This window comes from Patiria miniata, unplaced genomic scaffold (genome assembly GCF_015706575.1).
Source record: "Patiria miniata isolate m_02_andy unplaced genomic scaffold, ASM1570657v1 HiC_scaffold_5, whole genome shotgun sequence".
Lineage (NCBI taxonomy): Eukaryota > Metazoa > Echinodermata > Asteroidea > Valvatida > Asterinidae > Patiria > Patiria miniata.
Genome location: NW_024037072.1, coordinates 9559736 through 9582114, shown reverse-complemented (window position 1 = coordinate 9582114; position 22379 = coordinate 9559736). Strand labels below are relative to the sequence as shown.

At 40.5% G+C, this 22379-nt stretch overlaps 1 protein-coding gene across 1 annotated transcript; it reads right to left on the bottom strand.

Moving 5' to 3' along the window:
- Positions 1 to 1540: 1540 nt before the first annotated feature.
- On the bottom strand, positions 1541 to 22154 carry LOC119741189 (putative ammonium transporter 3). The gene is made up of 10 exons (XM_038216905.1): positions 21315 to 22154; positions 17306 to 17461; positions 14287 to 14397; positions 10687 to 10830; positions 9347 to 9557; positions 7334 to 7470; positions 4613 to 4825; positions 3520 to 3646; positions 2627 to 3053; positions 1541 to 2066 (listed from the first exon to the last, which is right to left on the bottom strand). The coding sequence occupies exons 1-10, from the start codon at positions 21508 to 21510 to the stop codon at positions 1935 to 1937; spliced, it is 1854 nt and encodes a 617-aa protein (XP_038072833.1). The 5' UTR covers positions 21511 to 22154; the 3' UTR covers positions 1541 to 1934.
- Between the last annotated feature and the right edge of the window lie 225 nt (positions 22155 to 22379).

The window sequence follows — 22379 nt, the reverse complement described above, 5'->3', positions numbered from 1 at the left end:
CTCTTGGACATCTGTCAGTGTTTTGCGAAGTCCCCAAAAGTATCTACTCGGTTCGTGGTTCCACTTTACATCTACAGCCTGTCCCCCCCCCCCCAAAAAAAATTGCTGCAAGCAGAAACAAGGGCGGATCCAGAACACAATTTGGGGGGGGGGCCCAAAAAAAAAATTGTGTCTCCCAAAAGGTGGGTCAAAAAATTACGGCGTGGGGTTCGGGGCCCGCTTAAGGGCCCCGAATTTGTTTTTGATTCTGGATGCTCAGTGGTGCGATCTGACGCAATTTCTGATCACTTTAGCCAATGTTTTTTTAGGAAAAGATGGTGGTGTACTCATTGCCTGCCTTTGTTGCGACGTCACATACAAAAAAAAGCAATGGCCCCTTTGCCCCCCCCCCCCTGGATCCGCCCTTGAGCAGAAACGGGCTCTGCGTTCTTGGAATATTGAAAAATGTTTCATGATGCCTTTACAATGTTAAACCTGGGATATTCAGCTTTCATAATGCTATTTGTTTTATCAATTTTACTTCTGCCAAACCAGAGATATGCTCCGTTGAACACAAACACTCAAAAATCAATTTGTGCCACTTTCCGTAAGTTGATACTATAAACAACAGTATTGCCAGTATTATGCACATGTATGATCGTGCAGAAAAACAATTAGTAATGAATAGGTGAAGAAACACTCTACTTATTCATATTATAATGTTCTTTTCATTATTTGTAACACACTCTCCAAATCATCATAATAAAAACATATCTTCTGGAATTGCGAACCTCAATTGAAGTCGGATTTGAACAGGTGCCATGTCTTGTCATGTCATTATTAGGCCTAACAATGTAGAAAGTGGCACAAATTGATTTTTGAGTGTTTGTGTTCAACGGACCATATCTCTGATTTGGCAAAAGCAAAATTGATAAAACAAATAGCATTTGAAGGCTGAATATCCCAGGTTGAACATTATTATAAGCATCATGAAATATTTTTCAATGTTCAAAGGACACAGAGCCCGTTTCTGCTTGCAGCATTTTTTTGGGGGGGGGGGGGGACAGGCTGTATTTTAAACACACGAGACAAAGGCATAATATAAAAATGGGATAATATCTTGCGGGGTCGTAATCTCAATTAGAATGGTAACACAATGTTGCCGATACATGCAGATAAGGATACGTTGATTTAACATGGAGGCTACATGCGGAAAGGGAATCAGACTTTGATACATGAACTTTAATTTGTAACTTTCTAAACATGGAGTATATATATTAAAGGGCCCACTTCATGTATTTTTTGTTAATGCAATACCTGAAAATGCACCTTTATGTCTCATTTAACCTTATTTTTAATATTCATTTTTCCATTTTTAAGGGCAATTTGGTGCCTTTTTGTATTTATGCTCATGTGAATTTCCATATTCATGAGCAAAAGTGTGATGTCATTTCAGGCAGAAACCTCAATGTTACAGCTATTTCAGTACCAAAATTTTTCAGAATTTTAGATATTTTGCTGTTGTAAATGTTCTTTTCTTTGGTGATTCGTTGTTGTATCAGCACATGACAGTAAGCCAATAAGCGAAGTTCAATGAGCAAATGTTGGAGACACAATATTTGGACAGAGCGAAAGTGAACAGTGTCTTCCTGAAATGACATCACATCAACAGCGCCTATATGTTTCAGGAAAAGCTTGGACATTTTTAAATGGTTAAAAAACTGCACTTTTCAATATAATTAACCAAAAAGGGATGTCGAATAGTTTTAATACATTTAAGAGGAATAGAAAGTTACATAAATTGTGTTTCTAAGAAAACTTCATCGCATGAACCCTTCAAACTCAATTAAACAGCCACATTTCTCACTAGAGTATTCAAATACCACGGTTTCGCAGACTTTGGGGATGGGCTCACGAGCAGTCATTCTTTCACTTTGGATTGTTTAGTTCGTTTGCTACACAACAGACACGTTTTCTCTCACGACGGTCTCAGCATGAACGGTGGCAGGACTGGCGGATCGACTCTGCGGCGCATCGAAGGTTGGATTATCCGTACCCACTTCCAATTCTCTAGTCTGTCTGTCCGGCTGTAACAGTAAAGCAAGAAGGATTTATAGATGAGAAAAGTATTGATCATTTTAAGCCCACGCTCGGCAGTCTGTCCCAGTGTAACGCGGAAGGAAACATTTTAATATATAGATATGAACAATATTGACCAATAGTTGTAAGCCTAAACAATTAAACCGATTCGGTACTCCAATTCCGCACCTAGCTACTTGTGCACATTAAAATTAATGTTAGGATAGACAAAGAAGTTATTTGTCCATGTGCCAAAGTTTTTACATAGTTTATGACTGACTCGAGACTAAAAAACCTGTGATTGACTTGTGATTAGCTTGTGACTGGCTTGTGATTGACTTGTGACTGACTTGTGACTGACTTGTGATTAGCTTGTGACTGACTTGTGATTGACTCGTGACTGACTTGTGACTGACTTGTGATTAGCTTGTGATTGACTTGTAACTGACTTGTGACTGACTTGTGATTAGCTTGTGACTGACTTGTGATTGACTTGTGACTGACTTGTGACTACCTTGTGATTGACTTGTGATTCCCATCTCTGATGTTGTTCAACCGTTGGTCTTACCTTGGGTGAACCACTGATGGACAGCGTTAATTCCTCCGGCCGTGGAAGACTGTTCCTCTGCCCATTATCATTGTGTTTCTCCAGCAGGATCCAGTTGTGACCGACCAGATCCAGTTCCGTCTGGTCCGAGCCGGCTTTAGGCGTGAGGTACGAGTTGAGGCCGTTAGTCCCCTGCTCGTTGACAGGGGCCGCCTCCAGGGGCTTTACCGTACCAGTCACGGTGGCCACGCTGGGGGTACGGGTGGTGTAGGACCGGCGACGGCTCGATGCGCTGCGGAGCCGGACCCGGGGGCTCGGACAATCGAATGGGGATTCGAACCCTAGACTGTGAAGCTCTTTGGTGACCGCCAGTCGCTCGTTGTGATCTAGCTGGTTGATGCCGTGCTCGCATATATCGGCTCCCAGGATCTCGTGTTCGACGGAGCACCTGAGTCAGTCATCGAAACATAAATGAAAGTATCGATTCCAAAAGGATTGACTGTTGATAGTTGCGTCACTTAATGACAAAAGGAGAGCAATGCAAGCTCGAATTAAACCATGAACACTATTATCTGAGATATTTCGAATTCATTGTGTTATCAGAAATATCCAGGCTGTACTACTTTTTTATGCATGATCGGTGTGCCTGCATAAGCCCCAACATTCATGAAGATGGGATGCATTATGCTGGTTCTTTCTTTATTAAGGACAGAACAAGTTTATTTATAATAACAGAAAGAAGATACCCCAACAAAAAGACAATAAATATTCATGTAGGCTGAATATAGATTATACGTTTCATTTTATTTAGTAAAGAAAAGATGAGTCGTATTCCTCGTGTGAAAATGAATATTCATGAATTATAATCATCATCAATATGTTCAGGTTCAGTAACATATATATATATTTTTTACCTCAAACCAACCGTCTTTTTGATGGCAAATAGGAGTATGAACGCAGTGAGACAGGTCCAGACGAATATGGTCAATGCCATCAGCAACTGCACGCCCAGCAAACGGAACCCACCGCCGTAAAACAGACCTACGGAAACAGACGTCACCCAACAATTCAAACTGGTTTTGTTTCTTTTTACCGTTTCACAGTTTCAATCTCTTACAAACCAAAAAGTGATTGACAGGTCCATGCATGCATGAAAATGGGGCCAGAGCCCGATTTCATAAACAGAGCTGCAGCACAAATACATTGTGTATACTTCCCGGCTTAACATGGCAATGATATTTTGGTTGAGCCTATTTTTGCTTCATCCGTAAAATTGGTTCCATGATTACTCTCAATACATTACAACCTTGGGGTAATGCGGATCCGTATTGGTCTGTGACCTGCTTCAGGCGCATGCAATGTAATTTTTAAATGCAATCCTTGAAAATGCACCTTAGTGTCCATTTAACCTTATTTACGATTTTCGTTTTGCCATTTTCAAGGGTATTTTGGTGCCTGTTTGGTTTTTATGCTAATGAAAATTTCCATATTCATGAGCAAAGTGTGATGTCATTTCAGGCAGAAACCTCAATTTTACAGTTATTTCCGCACCACAAGTTGCCAGAATTTTGGATGTTTTGCTGTTGTATTTTTTTCCTTTGGTGATTCGTTATGTCAGTACATGACAGTAAGCCAATGAGCAAACTTTTCTCACAAATGCTTTGAGCACATTTTTGGGTTCCGTTTGAACACAAAACCCCATAACTTAACAGTGTCTTCCTGGAATGACATCATATTCAAAGCGCCCTAGCTCAGTTGTCCGGAAAGGCATGGAACATTTGGAATGTTTATCATAAGTGCGCTTTTCAATAAATTAGCCTAACCAAAAGGGGATGTCGAATCATTTGCATACATTTAAGAGGAGGACAAAGTTGCACAAAATATGTCCGTCAGAAAAATTCATTGCATGGACCATTTAAAAATGGGTGTATTTCCAAATGATTCCAAAGCCAAAGGAGAATGCGAGCTGGAGACGAAGTCAGGGTCTTGAAACTCCTCTTTGTATACCTGATTGATCAGTGAGGTTCTCGATGTTGTCTGGTTTGCCGAAGAGACCCACGGCAGTTAAGCCCCACACAGCCGCCAGCAGATGGACGCCAATCACACCCACTGGGTCGTCAATCTTGAGTCTCTCTAGGAGAGTGGGCGTGGATACTGCAATAGCGCCCCCGACGGCACCGATCACAAGCCCCTCCCACGGTCTGGCCAGAGCACATATGGCTGCAGATATAAACGCATTATAATACATTTCAATCAACTTGACATATTCAAAGGCAACAAACATAAATCGTGTGGATTTTTCGAGGCCTATAATCCTAGACTCAATTAGTACAATTTGTTACTACACACGGGGTCCGCCCGATAGTCCGAAAGTTCGATAGTCCGAAGGTTTATTGATCCGAAGGTTCGACATTCCGAACGTACGAATTTCCCATAAGAGGAGGTTTCTCCCTATAGTTTGTTGAGACACGTCGCGTGATCCCCCCCCCTGTTTTCATATTAAACCCTTTTTGTCCTGTGTGTATGTCATGTCTGTATCCTGTCTGTGTTGTTCGTGTAACGAGGCAGTAAATGACAACTACTTTTGGCTAATTTATGAAGTATGCCATATTGGGTACCATTATGGCATATTGGGTACCATCCGAGGTTCGTTAATCCGAAAACGAAATAACGTTTGTTAATCCGAACATTTGATACGATAGTCCGATGGTTCGTTAGACCGAAGGTTCGATAATCCAAAGGTTCATTGGTCCGAAGGTTCGGTAGTCCGAATTTAGAATAAGGTTAATTAGTCCGAAGGTTCAACAGTCCGAAACGAAAACAAGGTTCAATGGTCCGAAGGTTCATTATTCCGAAAGCACACAAGGTTCGATAGTCCGAATTGACAATAAGGTCCGATAGACCGAATAGACGATAGGGTTCGATAGTCCGAATTGACAATAAGGTTCGATAGTCCGAATAGATGATAAGGTTCGATAGTCCGAATAGACGATGGGGTTTGATAGTCCGAATTGACAATAAGGTTCGATAGTCCGAATCGACAGTAAGTTCCGGACGACTCAGCAGGAAGGACATCTGGGGTGATGGCATTGTGTTCCTGTTATCCCTTTTTCTGAAGATTTCACATCCGGGGTGATGTTTTTCTATAGGTTTCACATGTGGGATGATGTTCTGAATTGTAGTCCGAATTGTCGGACTATCGAACCGTATCGTCCATTCGGACTATCGAACCTTATTGTCAATTCGGACTATCGAACCTTATTGTCAATTCGGACTATCGAACCGTATTGTCCATTCGGACTATCGAACTTTATTATCAATTCGGACTATCGAGCCTTCGGATTAATTAACCTTATTCTATTTTCGGACTAATGGGCTCATCGGACTATTGAACCTTCCGACTAATGACCCTTCGGAACAGAGAACCTTCGGACTATCGAACTTTCGGAAAATCGGGCTGTCACCCTACACACACTGAAGAAAGAATAAAAAGAGACCAACTAATGCAGAGTGTGGTATGTGCTATTTTTGTTCAAAACTTTCTCAATATAAAATTATAAAGAAGTGAAAAATTTCAGCAGAGCACTAACAAACTTTCAGATCATATAAATAATAAAATGTTTGTAAACTTTGTCTTAAAACTGTTGTTCTTTATCTACTGACACAAACATCTTCTTTACAGCCAGCTCTGACTTGAAAAAAAATATATTACACGTCTCAGCCTTCACAGAAGACTTGGCACGTAATACACCAGTACAAAGTGTGTTGCATAGAGCTACGCTATACACGTGCTGTAACGCATTACATATTTAATCAAGTGTATTGGGAAAGCTTTCCAAAAAGGTTTCTCCATGCTGTACGAAGCAGTTGAAATTGGATTAAAATTGTGAATCAAATTACAGCGTAATTAGCCGTAGACAGGTTTTCGAGGAACTTTTGTTTCTTTTACCAAAGGGTAATCTAATAAAACTGAAAACGAGAAAGTGCGAAATGGGAGAACACAATGAAAAAAGGAAGATGGGTGGGCAGGCGAAGTAATGTATGCATGGCGTGGAATTATGAATCTTGCAAATGTTGTAAATCGTGCTTTGTTACTCATGCTATTTAGGAGGCAGGCATTGTACGCCTTTGCACGAGACAGATCAATAATTATGCAAAACTTTGTAATGTGCAAAACATTGTAATGTGATAAAATACACTGACAATGCTACGGACGTTTCACTGAGAACAGGAATTGATAAATAGAAACATGAAATGAAACAAAAGACACATTTCCGTCAGCACTTGAATTTGGAAAATGGATCCTTTTTACTCGTCAAAGCCAGCTTGGATATTATTTTCAGATTTCAGATTTTAAGGCTGTTAATGCGCTCTAAACTCAACAATCAGAGGAACAGAAGAAGAGAAAATGAAACGAAAAACAAAAGTTGCGAGTATGTGATGACAAATAAAAGGACGTGATGGAATAACAAACTAAAAGAAAATAACAACACAAGCATAACAAAAACTTTAAAAAAAAATATTCGCACGCTCTTTGTTAAAGAGAAGAGTGGAGTTTCTCATTTGACTTTTATCAAGAGGCAACATTTTCCAGTATCAGTTTCAGTGTCCGGCCAAAATAAAGACGATTGATATCACATGCAATATCAGACAAAAGACTGGAAATTGTCTTAGGAATAGTTTTTATACCATGCATTGTTAAAAGTGCTTTCCGGGATCAAACTTCACCTGTGCTGCCTACGAGCGATCCCAATACACCGTTGATTAAATAGGTAATGTTAAATGTGCGATTTAGCGTGGTCCAACTGAACGCTAGTCCGGTCACGCCCCCTCCGATGGCTGACGTAATGGTCACCATGGCAGACCTATATATAGAACGAAGAGGGACACAAAATAATATACGTCACTGACATTCAGCTAAGGTGAACGACAAACACCAAAACCCAGGAGGACTTTTTGAAATATCAAAAAATGATGTAGCCTGTTCGCCTATATAATGCAGTCTGAAATCAAATATTGCTGCATTTCTACAACCGTGGGTATATTCCTCAGAAGTAGTCTTTTCTCAAGACCATCGAGACTGTGAATTTCAGACCGAATTGCGAAGCCGTGAGGCGAGTTGAGCGGCGCCAAGACCGTGCAGGCTGAGTGACGAAGTCATGAGGATTTTCGATTTTTGATTAGGCTGAGCGCTATTGAATATTCATAAAGTCCAATGTCATGACGCCTGGCATATCTTGCACATAATTTGACACTAGGACGTCTGTGCACGTGGCTGGCCAACCAAAACTTGGCGCATTGCCGAGCACAACTTTCTGCATTTTAAGTATATTTTGTTAAAGATATGGAAAAATGTCTTCCATGTGTAACACTTTTTTTCTGTTTCAGTCTTAACGACTCTGCGACATAATAGGCAAAACAGGTTTCACACAAAGTTTGATATTACAGACAGTCCCTCCGACATCCCCATCGATAAAATTCACCTGTGACTCCGACAAGACCCCCTAAGACACCGTTATTTAAATAGCCAATGTCAAATTTTCGGCCGGCTGGGCGGGCAATCCAGCTGACCGCCAGGCCTATCAGACCGCCGCCAGAAGATGACAGGAGAGTGGCTATTGCAGCTCTGAAAAAAAACGGAGGAAAAAAGGGCGGGAAAATTGTCATGTTCAAAGTCAACCAAACGTCTGCTAGGTCTATGCCATTGGCCTTCATTGTACAAAAATGGACAATCCTATCAGTTAAACAGTTAAACCTCGCTCAGCATTATTCAGTTTGCGTCGTTAAAACCAAAATTTTGTGACAGTTATGCTAGGTTTGATGTAAGAAATTGATCTATCAACGTGACACTATTATTTACACAACCCCCGAAAGCGAGACTGCAGAATAAGCCGCATTGATCACGATCTTGACGTGTTCCACTCTTCAAAGGTTAAAATTATTGTGTACGCACACGCGTTAATTAACTTTTCACCACGCCGAATTAGTTGACGGTTTTCGCGTTTCTCTCTCCCCCCCCCCCTCTCTCTACTATTCCTTGCTCAGGGGCGGCAGAACGCTTTTCAAACTGGGGGGGGGGGGGGGCACCAAAAAAGGAGCACTTGCTCAGAAAAAGGGGGCACCTTCTGTCGGTGCGAAAGTGGAGGAAAAATATGGTCCCGTTCATTTCGCTATAAAAACCTATGACAAGGAACAAATTATGAATACGTTGTCCATCTTGCTCTTTATGTTTCTTTTACCTATAGTTTATGAAGAGAGACCTTTTTTTATCGCGAGAGGGGCACTGTTGCTTTAGATGACAAGTTCAGTGACCATTTTATTCGCGTGAAGAGCATTCTTATTTTTTTAGGGCCAGTTTTCCATCTTGAGAGGGGGCACAATTTTAATGTTACGAGCGGGGCACTAATTGTGCTTTCGAGGGCCAGTAATCCATCTCGGAATAGGGTGCAAAATCTTAATACGAGAGGGGTGTTTTTGAGGGGCAGTTTTGCATTACAAGAAAGAAGACAATTTTATTTGTAGCACGATCATATGCTTTCATACGCGTGCGTTTGATTGGCAGTTTTGTTTTCATCTCGAGGGAGCACATTTATAACTGCGAGAGGGGCACTTTTGTTGGCCTGGGCCTATGGGAACATTTGGGGGGCAAGATCGGGACCTTTGGTCTGGTGATCACGGTAGCTCACTCATGATCGGACGTGCTCGAATTGGGCCGAGACATTGTAAATCGCCGCTTCTTACCGCGTGGCCAGTTTCCACTTTCCACCAGAGATGCCAAAGGTACTACCGCAGTTGAAGCCCAGCCAGCCCCACCACAGCATGAACATCCCTAGCAGGGCGTTGGTCGGGTTGCTCATTTCAGACTCGCCCTTACCGGTGAAACGCCCTCTACGGGGCTTCAGCATCAGGGTGGCCACGAGCCCGGTAGCGCCCCCAACGAGGTGAACTGCCCCTAATGATAAAAACAATGTGTCGAAACAAAAGTAGTTAAGCTGCACAGGCAAAGGACTCTTTTACTTGATGAGATTAAAAGAGAGGCCACACATGCAAGCTGTGCCACTTGTGTTTCTCATACATGTTTTTATGAGCAACACACCAAGTTTTGACTCTAGAATGTAACTTGCTTAAAATCCGGGATAAGTTCCAGACAAGTTTGTCGACAGTTATTACGCCCACAGTATCAGGTGGCAGGATTCGGAACAACTTCCTCCGACTCTTCCTGTGACGAAGTATCGGCATCGTTTATACAAACTGATAACTTCATTGCAAGGAGATTCTACTGGCAGTATAGTGGATAAACGTTTTCGCAACCTATCCGGCACATTTTGAGATGACTCCTATAACTGGATATCTGGACTCACATAAAGAATCTACGGAATTCAGGTTGACCAACCATAATTATGAGCAACGTGCCCACATCACTTATAATTGAAATTGACTAGTTCTCGTAATAGTTTAACGACGCGAACGAAGTTAATCCTTGCTTTTATACCAACTTGACGATACCGTAGAAAGAGTTAATGGGAATTTTTTCGTTGAGATTGCTATTTTGCTGACTAATCAATTCATACCATGACATTTAGAGCCATAAAATATATTCTGAAAGTGCAATATTAAGACTAAAAATGATGTTATACAGAAACTAAAGCAAAATTTCGATTGCTTGGGATCTTTATCGTCATCTCAAGGATTACTACTATTCTCAGGCAGACTCATCCATCCATGACCGGAGCTTCCACGTATATGGAGCCATTTCCCGCTCTGCTGATAATAAGGCCCCGAGGGGCCATTATGACAATCCTTAAAACAAATACAAAATCGCCAAGGGTCCACTTCCCCGACAATAACCACCCATTGACATTTCCCCTTTAATATCAACGCTAGGGAGTAAAGAAATTATAGGAACCTATAGAAACCATAGTCAGCACAAAACTAACCAGCAAGCAATCAGCTGTGTGGGCAAATACCTAATCCTAAAATCTTTGTTATTTTTAACGAAGGAATCCGTCCTTTTATCTTAGGCAAATTGGCAAAAGTACCTTGTTTAAAAACAACATCGACATACACAACAATGACTTTACCAGCTCCAGCAATATCGATGGCGCCCATCCTGGCGAAGACGCCCTCTTTCGACCAAATCCAGTGAGCTGGGAAGCAGTAGATTAGAGTGTTGACGAGAGAAAAGACGCAGTACGCCTCCAGTTTGGTCCGTTCTGCCATGGCACCTGAGACAAAGGGAAACTCCATTATTTTCACTTGTCGATTTACGATGAAGTAAACCCCTGTATACCCATTTTGAAGAAGCTTACGGGGAGTCGGCTTGGTGCAGAGGTACTATCCTGGACTCCCAATTCTGTGGACCCGGTTCGGATCTCAGGCTGATATGCGAATTGGGAGTTCAGTCTCTGCCTGATTCCGTGGTGTTTTTTTTTCGGGATGAATCTGGGAGTGAGTTGTTTTGGGTACCAGTTTTCTTCCACCTTTAAAAGTTGATATTTCTTGTCTTCGTTTCACCAGTTGCTTCAGGCTACGAACGGTGTCATGGTCACTCAGTGAGGAAACAGTTGTTTCATCACAATAAGAAAATCAAAATAACAACAAAAGCTTTGAATTTTACTGCGTGCAAGGGGACGAAACAGCTGACTGTGGGGGTCAGATTGCAACGGAGATTGATTAATTGCACCTATTCAGAATGCCTCTTTTCATAGACGCTTGGGTAGGCAGGCCAAGGTTTTCTGTATTTCCTCAGTGTGGCCCCATAGCTCTCTTACTTGCTCATTCTCCCCATACGAATTGCCCGGTATTGAACGCGAATTTGTGACGTCCCGGAAAGTTCATTATATTCGCTTGCAAGTTGTGGAGAGTTGGACACCACTAATTTCGCCGCTAACATTCATGACGTCAAAATCGCTTCTATTTCTTATTCTGGGCGAATGCCAATGCGAAGACGTCATTAAATAGGGTCTACTCGCCGCGAAATTCGCAACAGCAAATCATTTTAAAGATAAATTTTGGGTTGGGCATTGACATGAAATGTCTTCCAGTTGCGGAAATGTAAAAGATACATCACTTCGTATTAAACTTCACTTTTAAAATAATTATCAATTCATTCCCTGCATTAGCCAAAGTAATAGCTCAATGACGATAGGAATTCTAAAATGCCTCTAGGCGCCAAGCGCGCGAGGCTGGCTGTGGTTGTATTTCACGCTTGACATATCACGTAAATGAGGAACGTGATTTCTCGTTGTCGGACATGAATATTTGATGATGGCGAGATTCGCCATGATTGTCTCATCAAAAATTCAAGGATTTGTTGCTCTTTTGAAACGAGGAAACCTTTATTACTTGCGCCTGAATTCCTGAAAAAAATGCTTCAACTAGACTAGTGGAACTTCAAAACACCGCTGACATAATACTGAGCATTAACGTTCTCCTCTTCGGGAGATAGTAACTTCATACTGTGTGCATCCGTATATAGTTGGGCGCACCAAAAAGTGACCACTATGTTCAAATTTTATACAAGAAGTTCGCGATGATTTTGAAATCGTCAAATATATCTCGGACTCTATTGACATTCAGTTATCAAAAGACCGGAGCAGCAAATAATCAGAATCCGATACAGTATTCAATAATTTGTTATATTTCAAGTTGATTCTCCCTGCCCTGATTTGGAAGAGACAAAAAAAAAGGCAATATGCTGAAGGGTCTCTATAAATGGTGACCCTGGAGCATATGGTGACCCTGGAGCATAAACACAATCTCGCTATCACTTTGTAAACATGTTTAGAAGCTAAACATTATGTGTTCAATTCCAAACATCAATGTTCAATTGCTAAACACTGTTCATCATTACGCTACACATGTTTAAGATGTAAACATTTTGACAAACTATAGCAAGAAAGTGTTTAGAAAAGTGTTTAATTGCTGTTTTTGCAGTATAGAAAGATGTCTGCATTTTTCATATAAATGTTGATAACATTGGCTCCAATGACAATATACATGACCATAATTAGCATTTTTTCGACAAACATGAAACGTCACCATAACTGAATCAGAAAGAAACCCACACACTTCCATTGCAACACAGTTTCTTTCCCTTATTTGCTTGCTACTGCAAGTGGAAATTTTACCGCTACAGTAATACATGTATAACAAAAAACTCATGCATCGCCGGACAATCTTCAGATATTATCGGCTCCCTTCGGCATTTTGTCTGAGCACTTTGGTGCGCCGCATTTCAAGAAGACACAGAATTCCCGGCGGACGCAGATTTCACAAAAGACATAACTATTACAATAGCAGTCAAGGTACGATCTTTTCTTTTTCCCCAGGAATCAAGGTTTTTCTTGTCATTTCATTTCAGTCTCCAGGGACATTTCGTGATGATTGCAACTCGTGAGTGCGCATCAAGCAGAGAGCAGGAATGCGGAGAAGGGGACTCATTTTCACAGATGACATATTTTGCAGGAGAAGTAAATTGTCTGCAATGTTGTTTTCATAAGGAGAAGGAAATGCTTTTACTCCATTTTGATCATGAGAGGAGACCTATATTTTTTTTTACAATGTTTTGTGCTCGTTATTCGTTCTAACTTTTTTTTTAATGAACACGTGCCAAAGTTTGCATTAAATTTTTATCAATTTCTGGTCGCAAAAAGAAATATTACCGTTCGAAGCAATTTTCATACAGTCTCGCATGTTTGTTAACCTTTTTCTAAATATAATATTCGTTGATCGAAACAGTTGAACTCAAGAAAAGTGTTGTAGTTCGTAGTCTTTAGCGATTGGTCGATCCCGAGCAATGATAATTTACAAAGTAATCACAATGCAAGTCGTTTAAATAAGTCGGCACAGTTCCACAAAAACCGGTTTATAGCAGATCAGTTTCAATAACTAAGCTACCACAGACTAACTTACTCGTTGTGGTAAAGCAATTCGTTTGTAAATAAGTCATCAAACCATGCATCAAATCATAACAAACCAAGTAATCGTAAACCTCGCTGTTTTTGCTAATTGATAATAATTAATTTACCTAAATCGCATAAGAACAAACCAAGTCGTCATCACTGATATCACTACTACAGGTGCGTAGCACGGTCACTTGTATGGGGGGGGGGGTTTACAAATTTCTTAAAAAGGGCACTTGCACATCCGTCCTGAAATGTACACGTTTTTTTCTCCGGACACTTTGCCTGCGTAAAATCAAATTGGGGGGGGGGGGGGGGGGGGGGGGGGAGAGAGGAGGTACCCTCTGTCTATGGGGGCTGTTCAAAACCGACGATTATACACAATGTAGGCTATGGTGCTTTTAATGTGCGCCATTCAAAAAAGGCACCAATAACGGCCGATGGAACAAAAATGGCACGATTAATTTTTTACAGGCCACTTTTTCGGAAAAATTATTAAGAAAAAAAGGCACTTGTTTGAACAAAAGGGCACTCTTTACAAATATTGGTGGGGGGGGGTAAGTGCTGGTGAAAAAAGGGCATTTTGAATGAACAAAAGGGCACTCTTTTCAAACTACTGCGGGGGTAAATGCCCCCTTACCCCCCCCCCCCCCCACCCGCTGGCAACGCCTATGTACTATTATAACTAACCCATTTAACCATGTCATCGAACCGCGTTACAACAAATCAAATCATCTTAAACCTCGCTGTTTAACTGATAACCCTTTAACTGCTTACCGGATACAATAGTGGTTGCCGTGGTAGCGAAGGAAGCCTGGAACACGAATTTAGCAAAGATCCAGCCCATCTCCTCGGGATCAGTGGAATCGGTGAAGAAATGACCAATACCTTATCAACACAGAAACAAAAGATGATCAATATTGTTGGCTATATCTGTGGTCAAAATCGAAACGGGTTTAGTTCAATTGACAGTGAACAGGTCGAGGTATACGACAGGTGTTTTCATGAGCCTGGCATCAGGTGCAAGACATGAACGTTTGACAATGGAAGGAGGCATTCCTCTATTGTTAACGACTTTTGCATTTTGAAGAGGTTTTTTTCAGATGAATTGTAAGGGGATGACTGTTTATAGTTAACATGTCTATATTAAGGCTTCGTAGCCTGTTAATGAAATACGTATAAATGTAAAGAAATGTTCATGTTAAAATCACTTATGAAAAATATTTTTTGGACAAAAGATTTGACTTTAACCTATAAATTCCCTCATTTTTAAAGATTTAATATCGAGGAGTAACAACGGGTTTTGGACAAATGGTGAATTTTGTGAAGGGAGCGATAATTATATTGGCCATTACTTTTCCTTTTGTCTTTTAAAATGGAGTCCAACTTTATGTGAATATTTCAGTCCTCACACAGTAAGTGTCGAAAGGTAAGTTTCATTTCAGTCAATTATTTGATCCGTTACAAATAATCAACCTGTGATTACTTCAATCAACCTGTAAATGGTGTGTTTCATCCACTGCCAGATACTCCCTTCTAGAGCAAGAAATGAAATGTCTGTTTTGAAAACAGCAGGATGGGTATACTACATGTGTAGCGTTGTCATGAAGGAGTTAATTATAATTACGATGGTAGCTTGTGTCTTTTGTCTCAGCTTAATTACAACAGGATGAAAGGGAACAAAAACCCCTGATTAAAAACAGATTAGATTACATAATACACATAATACAGATTGCGCTACGAGTCATTAATGGATAGGTGGAATACACCGAAACAAAGGGAAAATATTGAAAAACACCGAAACTTCGTCAGGTCGTTTATTATTTTTGAACGAATCGCTAAATGAACGTTTCTATATGCAATATTGATGCGGTAATTTCCTGGTTGATTACATGGATTAGGCCTAAACATTTTTTGGCGCCAATCAGATTAAGCTGCATCGTTCATTGAACGAGCGGTTGACTTCAAGATTTGAGGTGGATCAAAATAGATTTTTTTCGTGATACGATGAGTTTTGTTTTAGCAAACACCAACAACGGAGCGCCCCGTGTATTAATAATCAAGGGTAGCTTTCTTTTATATTTTTGAAAAAAATGCATTACACATGTATGCATTTATTCTTGCAATAAGTCTTAAACTCCATTTCATTAAAAACATTCTTTTGAAGTAAAAAAATGCAGGGATATACAGATCTGGGTATTCAAACATGTGAACATTTGATTATTTTTAGTACATCGCATCAGAGATATAACAATGAGGCGTAATATTACAATAAGACTTCTCTCATAGAATGTGTGATTTGGTCGATATCTCATTAGGTCGATTCACTGGTCATCTTAGGGCAACGGTCAACAGGAAATCGGATGGATTTTTCCAGGTGTTTTGACAGTCCAAGGGAACCTCTGATTTCTTTTGAATACAGACAGAAGAATCTTTCAAATACATATTTCAAAGTTACTTTCTCCATGCTCTTTCAAAAATTCGATTTGTTTTCTCTTAATAAATTTTCAACACAAGGTTTTTAGTCTGGGCACAACTTAATCCGAGCAGACTGGTTCCCGGTCAGTACATTATCGATTCTGATTGTGGGGCGGGAACCAGCCTATCGGTCCTATAGCCCGCTGGAACGGAGTTATTGTCGGGACGCAAGTAATTCAAAATTCCATTAATAAACGTGGGCCGGTTGTTTTTCTTGGGGGGGGGGGGGTCGCGATGTCTCATTCAAAAGTGAATACATTTTGTATTATACTCGAAAAGTAGCAAATCAGAAAGGAATTTATTTATTGGGATGAAACCTGAAAAAAAACACGCCCATGCAACATTAAAAACATGCCTTTGAAAATAATCACGTGACATGTTATAGACCTTGGGCTCTCTTTCTGCAGTATATAGGCCTATATTTTAGTATCGCAACCGCCAAGGGCAAGTTGTAATCGATTTTCCCAATCTGAACAAAGAAAATATAGCCAGACGCAGGATTCGAATTTACAACCAGAATAGCTTATCGCTACTGAGATGTCTAGCATCACTCTAAAAACAACTTAATCTAACTATTGACTGGTTTTCCTAGTTATTGAAAATTGACTAGGAATTTAGTTAAAAATGCAAAGTTTCAATTCAATTCAATTCAATTCAATTCAATTCAATTTATTATTAACCATCATGATTAAAAACATGAAAATCAACACCCCGTGTGTTCCAAACAGTTTAAAAGACAAGACAAATCCACAACAATTTATCAAAACAGCTTAATCACACTCAAACACAATATGAATACAAACGAGTACACCATTATACAGTCTGATGATAAATCATCTTTTAAAAGTGATAATTAATTAATTAAAATGTTTCATACTATGACTAGAAAAAAGTAGTTGGATTTGACTCAAATTTAATTGCATAACTATTTTTCAATACTGACTGAAAAAATCTAGTCAGATTGACTGATTTTCAGTTGCACCCAGCTGACCCTGAATGGCTAAAATTTAACTGGTTTCTAGTCAAATCCCACTAAAATTTTTTAGAGTGTGTGGTGGCCTTTAGAGGGCATTGACTGTCATAAATCTTCTTATAGCATGGCACATCTTTACAGCCCTAATTTGCTCTCATCATCTTTTTCATTGCCTTTTTTTCATTGCATTTCAAAAGACAAAAACAAAGGGCAAGAGAGGTTATAGATCACTAGGAGGTATTCAGGAGGCCTTTCCATAGGTTCAACACAACTTGAATCCATTTTCTTTGTCCTACCAGAAAATATTCCTTTGACTATAACTGCAAAAAAGACTGTTGAACTCACCACAAAACGCGTTGGTGCCCGGCCCGGTCCCGAAGCTAAAGCCATACCCGAAAATCCAATACGTCAGCCCGCCGAAGATGACGTCCACTGCATTCTTGACCATAATGTTCACCTCGTTTTTACGGGATACCATGCCAGATTCCAATAATCCAAATCCTGAAAAGAAAAGAAGCAAATCACCCGGATTCAAGCACCTATCATGATTCCACCATTTTAGTCATGTTCCCTGTATCCAATAACAGTACTGAATGATAATGTTTTTGCGCAAAAAGGAACCAGACTATTTTTTCTTCCAGCCTCGCTTTGGTTACATTGATTTGAATGGGAAAAAAATCAAATGGCTGCAACATGATCTATTAGTTATGGAACCGACAGGCCTCAAACAGGAGGGAAGGGGGCGTGCCCCATACCCCCCCCCCCTTAGTTTTGCTACTGCCCACCTAGGGTATAAAGTATACATGTTTAATTTTGGAAATAAAATTAACGTTGACAAATATATGTTTGAAAGCAGCTTTTTTTTCAGGAGAAGCGAAGGGGACTCAGCACGTCGTTGCATCACCATATTTCTCAAAAGGAAATTGCTAATATTTCACTAACATCGGTAAGATTTAGAACACGTATTTGTACATTTCGAGAAAACCAAATCCAATTTGCATTCTTCTGCAAATGAAGGTTTTAACATCATGTAGGTGAGAAAAAAATAGAAGTCTCCGTAATTAATGGAGGAAAACATCGATAAACAAAAAACCAACCTATAGTTTGGAATGAGACAGAAGGTATTTTCTTTTATGTGAGTCAAGACAAACCCAGGAGGTCTCTTCATTTGTTTCCTAAAAGGAGTCTTAGTCCTTAAAGTCAATTTCAATGAACCTTGAAAGACAAGCTGACGACCTAGTGGTATAAACAGGTCGAGGCTGAACGAAATAAAATGTTGGACCATGGAGGTAGAATTGGCTATTTCCGTTGTTGCTTTCAGACGACTTGATTTTCCTTTTAAATGAGTGCTAATGGAGATTTTGGACCTAACTAGATTACTTCTCTCTTCTCTGCTAAAAAGGAGGAATATTTCGGTGTTGAAACCTTGAACTTCAATTTCAATCATGTAATGATTTCTTGATGAAGTGCTCGCTCCCAGAATTCGTGCGTAGACAAGGTCGCTTTTATTCTCCTTTTTTTTTAATTTCCTTCAGCTGCCTCTTGTTTTCGGCACAAAAAGCATAGATTAAAGACGTATACTCTGCGTGTTATTTACGTACTTAACCCGAAAAACAATTTCATTTGAATCTCTATTTTTCTACGAATACAAAAAAGTTATTCACGAATACAAATGTTATCCATGGAACGAAAATAAATCGGTCAACGTTTAGTTTTGGGATTATTATGTCCAAATCTTGATTCATTTGGGTGTTTTTGTGGCCCGACAATAATTCAGTTTTCGTAAGGTAGACTGGTTCCCGCCCCCATCAGAATCAGTGATGAAGGATACGGGAAGCACTATACATGCACTCACAAAGCGGATTTCAGACGCCCAAAATATTTATCAAACAAAAAAATACAAGATGGGAATTCGTCAGGAGAAATAACATTGAATTTTGTTGAAGAGCACGGTCGGCACATCTTCAGGTACAGGGACTCGGCATATGAAAGTAAAGTCTCATTTAAGATACAAAAAATAGATAAAATGTCAGGTTTAAACTCATGAACGTGCATCTCTCTTGTGCACAGGGTTCCGTTGGATAAGTGGTTTGGGTTTTTGATAAAACTGATGCACTCGTATAATAATTTATTTAATGAGCGGCCTTCGTTGTCATAAAATAAGTAATTATGGTTGATGCCGACCTTCACATAAATGATATAGAATAAATAAAAACAAAAATTAATGTTCGTCCATGAGCGCGTCGTTTATACAATTCGATATAATGCGGCGAGTGTGCATGTTTCCCGGAATAGGCCTAATTTCCGGTAAAGTGCACAAAACAGGTCGACCGACTTTCTAAGCGCGTCACAGTGACGTCACTACCGGCAGCTTTCAAAGTCCCCCCAAACTTGATCGCATGTGCCGATCCTTACAAATTTGTAAAATACACAGTACTAAATAAACAGGCTGTTGGAACGATGCCTGGATAAACATTTTTCCCGGCTCATAGAGGCATTTGAAGGTAATCGGTTACCTCTGGTTAGTTGCATGCAGCAGATATGCTGTCTCAGTATTCATATTCAAACCATGAAGGTCTAGCAATGATATTGATTAATTAATAGCTCATCAGCACTCAAGCTGGATTGGGGCAAATGACTATTATGCTTGTAGTAAAATTCAAGGTTTAATGTTAAATGACCGCCCGCTCGATCGAAATTCCAATTAGCAGCCCAGCTATCCGAGGTTCTCAGAGGCTACGCCATTGTATGACGGGACCCCCTTTGTTTTTGAGTCCTGCCCACAACAAAGAGCACTGCCCTTTGTTAGTCGTGCCCTTTTGTCCTATCAAACAGGTTGACGCCAGTGGCCGGGTTCGAATCCCGCCTGGGCTAGCAAGTGCACTGGGTTTTCTCGACTCCTTACTTGATTCCGTGGGTTTTCCCTGGATTGTCTTTGCAGTATTCCAGCTCCCCCTCCCCTCCCCCCCCCCCCCACCATCACCACTAATACTGTAATTTTCTTCCTCACTTCTTCCAAGGGACCTCACTTGAAATAGGTCGAAAGAGTTGTGTGGGCTACCCCAGCTAATTGCCGAATAATAAATAAATTAATGAATAAATATATAAATAAATAGGGGCCTATACTGAACTGTAAATTAAGGTGGCACAGAAAATCGAGAAACAAGACTTTGTGGTCTAGGTATATGTTCGGACATTCTATTATGGGTGGGAATCAAAAGTAAGCATTTTGACCAAAAAGAAGTTGTGCCGAAAATGTACATGCAAAACAAACTGACACGGACTGGATTCCGAGGGCAGAGTCCTTTTTGCTAATATAAATTTGATAATACCTAACATACATCAGTCCTCATGGGTCTCAGGCTAGATTGCTACTGTTCCGACACCTTATACTTTAAAGAATCGGAAAAGGAATCGCTTTCTGTATAATTGCCTTGGTCTTGCGGGAACGGATGTAACTGAATTACGCTAATGGTGGTAACGTTCTTACATCTTGCAAACTCAAGCTTGAGGGGCAATGCCGTAAAATGAAATCGTTCATATGAACCTCAATTTATTTTCACTTTCTGTCTTTGTATTGTAATCCGAGGGTTTTCTGAACTTTTTTCTTTTGGATTTTGATAAAAACGCACTTCTTTGATCAAAGTATATTCATAAGATGGAAGTTGCGTCGGGGTGGATCTCAATTCAATATGGGGTTTTGCCCTTTATACCGACATATTTCTATAGACACTGTATACTCAGTCTTGCATTCGAGTGATTGTGGGGAAAAATCGTTCGGTGGGACTCGAACCCACGACTTCTGCTTATTAGCGCAGACATCTTACCACTCGACCACCGAGCTTGCCGGATCGGTCGGATTTTGCGTTGGGGTGATCTTAATTCAATATTGGGTTTGCCCTACACTGACGTGTTTTATAAACACTGTATACTCAGTGTTGTCTCGAGTCATTGTGAGAAAAAAGTCGTAAGCATTATAGACTATAGACATGGGCGTCGCGAGGGGGGGGGGGAGACAAGGGGGCGCTTGCCCCCCCCCCCCCCCCGGAAAACGAAAAAAAAGGAACAAAGAAAAAAAAGGAAAAAGAGGTGCGAAGCCATATTGCTGTTAATTTTTATGGGTGGGGGGGGGGGGGGCAAATGCTCCCCTGCTCACGCTCGGAAAAATGATAAATTGAGAATATAATGAAAAAATGTATAAATGAAAATTTGCTTTGCCCCCCCTGGAAAAAAATCCTGGCGACGCCCATGACTATACAGCTGAATCAGTCTTCCAACTTACTTTTAATAAACTTTGGGGCTCTCGATGTAGTTTTTAGGATTCCAAAAACTTTCGGGTATGCCAAGTACTCACCAGATTGCATGGTAAAGATGACAAAAGCACTGGTCAGAATCCACGTAGCGTCATCCCAACTGTTGTACATATCGTTATCCAAACTTCCCCACGTCGCGGTTGTCGGCATTTCGGTACCGTTCGATCCCGCCTCACAACCCGTCGTCCCGTTGCCCAACGTTCCGTTGCACACTGGGTCCACCATAGTCGTCTCCATCTTAAGAAATGACGGCACTTTATATCAAGTTTGATGTGATGTTTCTGGGGTTTTTTCTTCTCCTGATCTTTTCTCGCAGTACTCCCTGATAATCGGATTCGAAACAGCCAGCTGAAACCGGCAAGGCCGGTGGTTGAGTGATGAGAAGTCAGTGATGTTACCCGAGGCAAACCACAATATTATGGTTCGTTTTTGAGCAAAATTGCGCGATAAGAAATTGGTTCTCAAACAAAAATTCGATCATGTGTCACGAAATCCATTATGGACGGTCTAAGTCAGAATAAAAAAATACGTTGATATCTGCAATTATCTGCAATATCTGCAATACGTTGATATAAGAACAATTTGTTTAAATGGAGTTCTCTCCTGCGTCTCGTTCCAAAATTAGATGCACATTTTCCCAGACCAGCCGAAGAAAAAGGTTAACTCCAAAACAGCACAGGAGATTGGTCCATGTTGCAGACGAAATAACGACTTGTAAATGTCATAATTCCGATTTAAACAAATTATTATAAGTGCTGTTCTCTTGGCTGAAAATCAGTTTCAAATAAATACAAGGAAGGCAATCTGTTCCGTGTTCCCAACGCTTTCAGTCTTGGAGACTCGCCTGATGGACGTTAACCTACCGGCGCGGTACCCGCTACTTTTACTCAATGATGGTAGGTTATGCAATAGGAACGGGTAGGTAAGTTATTGCCGTGACCAGCACTTCAAGTAACGTGAAAAATCGCGCACGCGCACTGTAAATTTGCATTATCATTAATCTAACTTGAAAACATCAATTTTGATGTTCAGCACAGTCACGTGGTACACAGCTCGCCTGATACCATTGCCCGCATTTATTAACGTAGCACGTATTTGTATGCTAT

Bases quoted from the DNA above. Each gene is read 5' to 3' on its own strand.
- LOC119741189 (XM_038216905.1), bottom strand. From the start codon at position 21,510: ATGGAGACGACTATGGTGGACCCAGTGTGCAACGGAACGTTGGGCAAC. The intron at 9,558-10,686 runs GTAAAGTCATTG...TTTTATCATTAG, and splicing joins CATCGATATTGCTGGAGCTG to GGGCAGTTCACCTCGTTGGG. The intron at 7,471-9,346 runs GTAAGAAGCGGC...TTCTATATATAG, and splicing joins AAGTGGAAACTGGCCACGCG to GTCTGCCATGGTGACCATTA.